This window comes from Glossina fuscipes, unplaced genomic scaffold (assembly GCF_014805625.2).
Source record: "Glossina fuscipes isolate IAEA_lab_2018 unplaced genomic scaffold, Yale_Gfus_2 1, whole genome shotgun sequence".
Taxonomy (NCBI): domain Eukaryota; kingdom Metazoa; phylum Arthropoda; class Insecta; order Diptera; family Glossinidae; genus Glossina; species Glossina fuscipes.
The window spans coordinates 31,402,079-31,409,304 of record NW_023998415.1 but is presented as its reverse complement, the minus strand read 5'-3'; the positions used below and the strand labels follow the sequence as shown (position 1 = coordinate 31,409,304).

Sequence of the window (7,226 nt, the reverse complement as noted above, 5' to 3'; positions counted from 1 at the left end):
ATTACATATATATATATATAGTTACGATTTCTCATATCTTCTTCATTATATGCTCTCTTATCTGTTTCGATTTTTCACCACGTTTGCATTTCTTTTATTTAATGAACTCCTTAGATTTGTACTTCAAGTACCTTTTTGCTCCTGTGCTATAAATAAAAACTGTTTAGGAAAAGAAATGAGAAACCAATAAAAAGCAATAAAAGCTTTTTTAATTAGCGAAATTTAGTCGATCATATAAATCAAGATAAATCCAACACAACACAGACGCATAAAAGAAATAATTGTTTCAATTGTTCATGAACTTGTTACTTTAGAAAAAAAAAAAAAAAAAAAAAAAAAAATTAAAAGCAAATGAGAATTATACGTTTAATTGTGAAGTCTATAATACTTAAAGATCTGAATAAAAATGAATTAACTTATAACAATTAGTGCTTTAATTAAACAGAAGCTCTCAATACGTTTTATGCCGACCGCAATGTACTTAGCCTGTTAAAATATATTTTTCTTCATTTTTATTTACTATGTGTGTTTACTATCGACCTTCCAAAACGATCGTTAATAAGCAACCCTGCATGTATTTTTTACTTTTATTTTTATTTACAATGTGTTTATTATCGTCTTTCCAAGAGGACTGTGACAAGGAAACCTGCATGCAGCAAATTTGTAATATACAAACACGAAATAGGAAGTATCAGACAAGCAAAGCGGAACGAAAGTCAAGTTTTGTTCACGACCAAGCCGATAATTGATAAAGACAAGAATTTCATCTGATGAGAAGAAAAGGCTTATTTACAATATTTTGTGCACTTCTTACTATAGCTCCAGCAATTTGTTACCTTCTAGTCTATCTAAGCTTTGCTCACAAGCTGCTATTGTTTTTAGTTTAAGTTTTAATTTAGGAAAAATAATCGGTAAATGCAAATAACAAATGTACATTAAAACATAACAGATTTATTGCTATCATTGCCCTAATTTAATAAAGGCAAACTATAGTAGTATATAATAGATATATAATGAAGAAACAAATGTTTAATACTTTTTTAATTTCCAGCATTGCATTATTTATTTAATTTTTGTGTAAATTTTATTTTTGATTGATTGTGACTTTCTCGTCTCAATTGAGATGTGTACACACAAACATCAATGCAATCACCTTCATAGGCCGCCATAGGAATAGTGAAGGATTCAAATGATCTTCTTCTATTTTGTAGACGAAGCAAATGTTGTGCAGCGCTGCACGAACGGTCATGTTACCCTTAGATATTAGTCAAATTAGGTCGAACTCTTTGTCCACTCTGCTACACATATGCCTCGGGATTCTCATCGCTTTATCAAGACACATTTTGGGAATTGATTCTGATAGATTTGAAGTTAACCGAGGTCTTCTGCAAAATATCTGTCTTTCAGTACGCTGACGACTTCTCAATAGTTTCCTCGGATCGATCCTTTAACGGGACAGTTCGAAATCTTTCATAAAAAGTTAATATTTTCTTTAAGAAATGTTACGAGCAAAGTTCAAACAATCCATTTTGCCAAGAGTTCGGACAAGCAAATTGGTATTAGCGTCAACGATGTTCATATCACTTAAAGCAAATCACTACAATTCCTTCGTAGGAATTTTAACACAACTCTTCCTGTTCTTGGCAATTATGAGAAAGAAATTAAAAATTCCAGCAAGAATATGAACGCGATTAAACTAATGACAAATGCTTATAATGGTATGTCTCCAAGTAAATACCTCTTATTATATAGAGTCTTAATCCGATCTAAAATAGAATCTGGCCGCTCAACCACCAGTAACTCTCCAAGATATACTGTAGTAGTAAATATAATGTAGTATCATGGTTGATCATCCACAATATGAATGACCAAAACTTCACAATCCCTTCAACATTTTTCCCCTCGTAGGTCATAACAAACAAAATCTATCTCCAACTATAAGCCAGTTCGTCTGCTATGAAAATATGTTGACAAATCCCTTAAAATGCATCTGTAGAATCTATGTGCTTTGGTATGCCCACTTTTAACTTTTCGAGAAAATTTTGGCAAGCCTTGCAAGCTTTCGTCTAGCTTTGTGGCTGGCCTATAGCAACGAGCATAACTGTAGGACTGCTGCTTAAACAGAGCACATAAGATAGCTCTGATGACTGACAATAAGTACGCTTTCTAAATAATCTCTCAGAAGAAAGAACATAATCTACACGGTGCTAACATCTTTAGAAGCATTGTATTTTCCTCAATAAGACAACTGCATCTTTTTTGGATATCAAGCCATTACGGCCTTTCAACCAACGAAAAAACTGTTGGTCTAGCCACGAAAGCAATCATTGACAGAGAGCTTTTTCAGCATCACTAAAAAAGCTATAAGGGTTATCAAAGACGCTTTTCATGAAGAATGAAATAACGAATTTCAAATTATAGCCACACCCAAAAATGATCGCATTGTATACCAGCTCTTCCAAAAGATAATTTCTGAGAGAAAGTGTTCAAGTATATCAGCTCTTCTCAAAGGTAATTTCTGAATCACAGATTTCTGAGAAAAAATGTGCAAGTTCTGTGAAATTAAATTCCCAAACCGCCTTCTAGCAGGTTGCATATATGACAAAGCTTATCTCCGTACGATTGGGTCTGCATTTAGTAACTTTCGTGACACATCCAGCTTAAGATAATCTACTGAGCACTTGATATCCAAATGCCAAAAATATAAAATAACAGTAACAGAAATCGTTTTAGCTTTGCCTCATACTTTCCGCATTTGAAAACCATCTTCTAAGCGAGGCATGAAGGGTTACTTAAACAATCGATTTCCTTAAATTTCATGAACTATTCTAAATCTAAAAATTGTCCATTTACTGCCAATTATATTTTTTATCTTTATTTCAGTCATGCAGGTAGGTTCATTTTTTGGTTCTCATCACATGTTGCCATCACATGGCAACACCATACAATGTTTGATTGATTATATGTTAAGTTACTTGTTTTATGTTCAAAAAAAAAAAGTAATATTTTTTCTTGCATTTCTTATTTGGTCTGCAACGGCTAGTCTAAGTTTACAACGTTCCTGCCCATCTATAACTACAAAATGGGTCAGGACCACACCATAATAACCTAACCAAAAACAATGTATTTTTCAAAGTATGATAAAAATTACTAATATTATACATTTACTGTTGTGTTTTGTTCTTGCTTTAATTTTTACATGATTTCTAAGCTAGAATCACTATTTTTGGTAACTACTTCTGTTTCGGAAGATCCGGAACCTGACCCAACATCATCTGCTTTTTCGTTGTCATCAGATTGGCTATTAATATGATGTCGTGAATGATGTGGCGAAGAGGAGGATAACTGCCAAGTGGGTATAGAAGGTGTGCCGAGTGTGCCAATATTTAAAGGAGCTGCAAATTGTTTGCGATTCAATAATAGGCCCTTTATGGCTTCCAAATCGGTTTTAAAACTATTAAATTCGCGCATGAACTTTTGTGTTTGATCACGTTGTTCTCGTGCTATCGTTTCTTTAACTTGGTTTAATTCTGTTCTGACTTCAGTTATGCGCACATCTATTTTCATGTTTATGTCTGATAAAGTCTCATCGGCAGTTCTTTTTTTTTTAGATTTGCCAAACAGAAAAGGTTCAAGAAACTTCTTCCATAATGTATAGAAAGCATAAGCTACGCCACCCAATAAAGCCATGGAATGTAAGAGCTCCTTAATGCGGTCTAACATCGTTGTTTGCTGTGGTTGTAGGGCTAACTGAGCGCGTGTGGTGTTAATATCCATGTTAATGACAGTGGGCGGTGTTGAGTCGGGATCCTGGCTAAATATTCCAGCCCGTTCATAAGCCATTTGTATTTCTGTATTTGTAAGACCTTTGGACCTAAGAAATTTTTGCTTTTGCAGTAATGTCGCGTTATATACCTTAGGATTGTGTAGAAAATTCACAGCAGTGGTTACCTGTTAATCATGAAAAAAAGGAGTAACAAAAAATTGAATTTACTTACAATTAATTTGATATACTTACTAAAGCTTCGCGTGGCGATGGATCTCTTGCAAGCGTGTCCAGACCCGCCTCATTATCAGCGGCAGTAGTTCCCGTTCCTATTTTGAATACATCTCTTGAGAGTGTAGTTTGGGTATCACCAGTACCTGTATCGTTATTTGACATGTTTAAGAATATATTAATGTTAATTTTGTTTAAGATATTTAGGACTCTGCACTAATTCTTTTAACAAGAATTGGTGTTTAATTAAATGCAAGCGATTTCCACAAATTGCACAGAAACAGATGATTTGCATTTATTTCTTTTGCTAAATAATGCAAAACGCCATCTACATGTTAACGGGCAAAGGTTAAGAACCTTGTAAAATTAGTGGCATTTTCACAGAGCCATTATAAAATCCGACCAAAACTGCTTCAGGGATGAGAAGAGTAAGTTAGTCATCGCACAGGGATAAATAAAATGTACAATAAAGCACAACCTTGTAACACATGTACAATAAAATACATTTCTGCATAGCGTTAATATAATGAATAGAACTAACAATAGGGGCGAATGGAAACACCTTTCTGTTCGCTTTTATTATGACTCCATATGAATTCATCATATTTCAATTACAAAGTAAAAATAAAGCAAAAAATCTGCGGTATTGCGTAAATTATTTTTTTTTTTTGTCGCAAAATCGTTTCACCTAACTTTTTTCTCAAGACTTGGAATATTAGTATAAATAGCTTTGAAGCGAAGCCTCATTGAGCCAGCCCCCAATGTCTTTATATTCTCGAGGATGGGAGAAGCATTTAAATTAAATATTTCATAAAATAACAAATAAATGCAGTTTATAAATGTTTGTATATATAAGTTACACACCTACACATAATATATATAATTTATAAATTTATAGAATTTACAAATTTGATGTCGGCCCCCCTAAGGCAGAATATAAGCTTATATAAGTCTCGTTGTGTTTACGATTGTATTAGCTTCTTTAAGTGACTAACACAACTGAAAGCTGCGATACATTATTATTTGATAGGAAAAAATAAGGAAATTGAAGTAGATGTAAACAACTAGTATTAAAAATTTTTTTAAAAATAAAAATAAAAAAATCAACATAATTATACCAAACCAACGCAATGACACAATCAAGCTTCGTTTCTATTCCCATTCCTTGAAGAGACGTATAATTTGTAAATCCTCTGATAAAATGGAAAACAGATTTCATTTGCAACTGTTTGCGTATCTATAATATATATATGTATATATAGTATATATATAATATATGTATATGGATTACGTTATTAGCCATCTAGCTGACTTATACGGTTACTTATGTGTAGTTTCTTTTTGCATATGAATTGTTATATAGTTACTTAATAAAATAAGATGAATGAATAAATGGATATGTATATATAACTAATAAATTAATAATATTTATAAATTGAATGTCTACTGCAGACGTATGAAGATAAGCGAAACGTTTTCGGGTTAAAAACTCCGTAGTAGTAAACACAATGGGCAGGCGCGCTATCACATTGTTTTGCACAAAAATGTAAACGAAAACATATGGTTTTAGAACCAAAAATAAAGAAGTCAACGTAAACAAAACGTTATAAAAAAACAACAATAAGAAATTTAATATGCAAGGGAACATGCTCACAACAATTTATTATTTGGACATATAAGCCACAAATCTATTGGCTTAGTCCATCTCTGTTCAACATACCAAAAAAAAAAAAAAAAAGGGAACATGCTTGTTTATTGTTTAGTGATGAAGAAGGTTTATTAGATACATCCACCATGTATATATTAGATATGTTTTTGTGTATTAATTGAGCCATAGTTTAAAATGCCATATTACTCTCTAATCAAGTAATTTGGTGAATATGTTTCAACTTTGGAATAAACGGTATTCGTTGCTTTTTTTTTGACAAAATACATGATATAAAAAAACGTATATTAGTGTAAGATAAACATAACTACACAAATAAATGTGAAATTAAAAAAAAAAAAAGTTCAATTTTTCTTGTGATTTTTTTTTCGTTTTGTTATGATAGCCACCAATGTAGCCACATATAGCGTCTATGTTAAAATGTTTTCGCTAAGTTGCGGTTTATTGCGAAGTAAAAAAAAAATTAAATAAGTATTAAAATTGCAAAATATTAGCAAGCAAGCATATATAAAGCAAGCTAGGTCTTCAAAGAAAAAAAAAAAAAATGTAACAGCTTTTTTCGGCGCACTATCAATAACAAATCATAAACAAGACCATTTTTGCCAAACAGCTGAACAGCTGGTGTTGTTATCTTTTTATGCGTCTTTTTATTCTGGCGTTTAAGCATAAAGATGGAAATTGCAAACACCTGGCATGGCTTTTGATCTACTTTTCAGCAAGTCACACTACTAATTAGTACATTAGCAGAGCGTAGTGCAATAGTGTAAAGAGGGGAAAGGAATTGGAAAAAATTAGATAAACATTTTGTAATGTGTATAAAACAAAATATTTATTTCATGACAAAAGATTTTCAGAAACTCCATTTAAAAAAATTAAAGTATTTTAACAATTTCATTTAAAAAATTATAAGCATTCCAAAATGTTCATTTTAAAAGAACTTTAAAATAAGTAAAAACAAAATTTCAATGCAAACGAGGCCCGCAACTCAATTGATTTTATTGCCGCCAGATTCGAAGTAAATCAGAGAATGCATTTGGCGGCAATCACCCGAAAATTCGCTTACATGATTAGATTTTAGTGGTAACTGTCGTCTACTCCATTGCCGCTTGCTAGCATGATTTTGTGGATGGTGCAGTAAATCGGGTAGGTGTTACTGTAAAACCATATGTGGTTGTTGTTACAAATCTAAGACCTTTCGCAATTGTACTCATTTATTTATTTATTATTATAATTTCAAAATTTATAATATATGCGTTTATTTAACATTTAAATTTTAAGATAAAACATTTAAACACATTTAAATTACATTTATACATTTATTGAACTTAAATTGCAAAATATGATAAGCGAGAAAAGATTTTATGCGGGTAGATATTCATTACTGTTCGTTAACTATCCTCCGAAACACAAGTGTTTTTCACTAATAACATATTTCTTTAGTGCTTAGAAATTTTGGCATCGGGCAACCTTAGCAAAATATTTTTCTTAGAAAGAGACAAATGCTGCAACTATATTGAGCGTATAATTTCACAAGTGAAAAATATATCTTTTATTTTCATAAGC

At 31.8% G+C, this 7,226-nt stretch overlaps 1 protein-coding gene across 1 annotated transcript; it reads right to left on the bottom strand.

Moving 5' to 3' along the window:
• Positions 1 to 2,938: 2,938 nt before the first annotated feature.
• Positions 2,939 to 4,408, bottom strand: LOC119631582 (peroxisomal membrane protein PEX14). The gene is made up of 2 exons (XM_038023933.1): positions 4,019 to 4,408; positions 2,939 to 3,951 (listed from the first exon to the last, which is right to left on the bottom strand). The coding sequence occupies exons 1-2, from the start codon at positions 4,160 to 4,162 to the stop codon at positions 3,196 to 3,198; spliced, it is 900 nt and encodes a 299-aa protein (XP_037879861.1). The 5' UTR covers positions 4,163 to 4,408; the 3' UTR covers positions 2,939 to 3,195.
• Between the last annotated feature and the right edge of the window lie 2,818 nt (positions 4,409 to 7,226).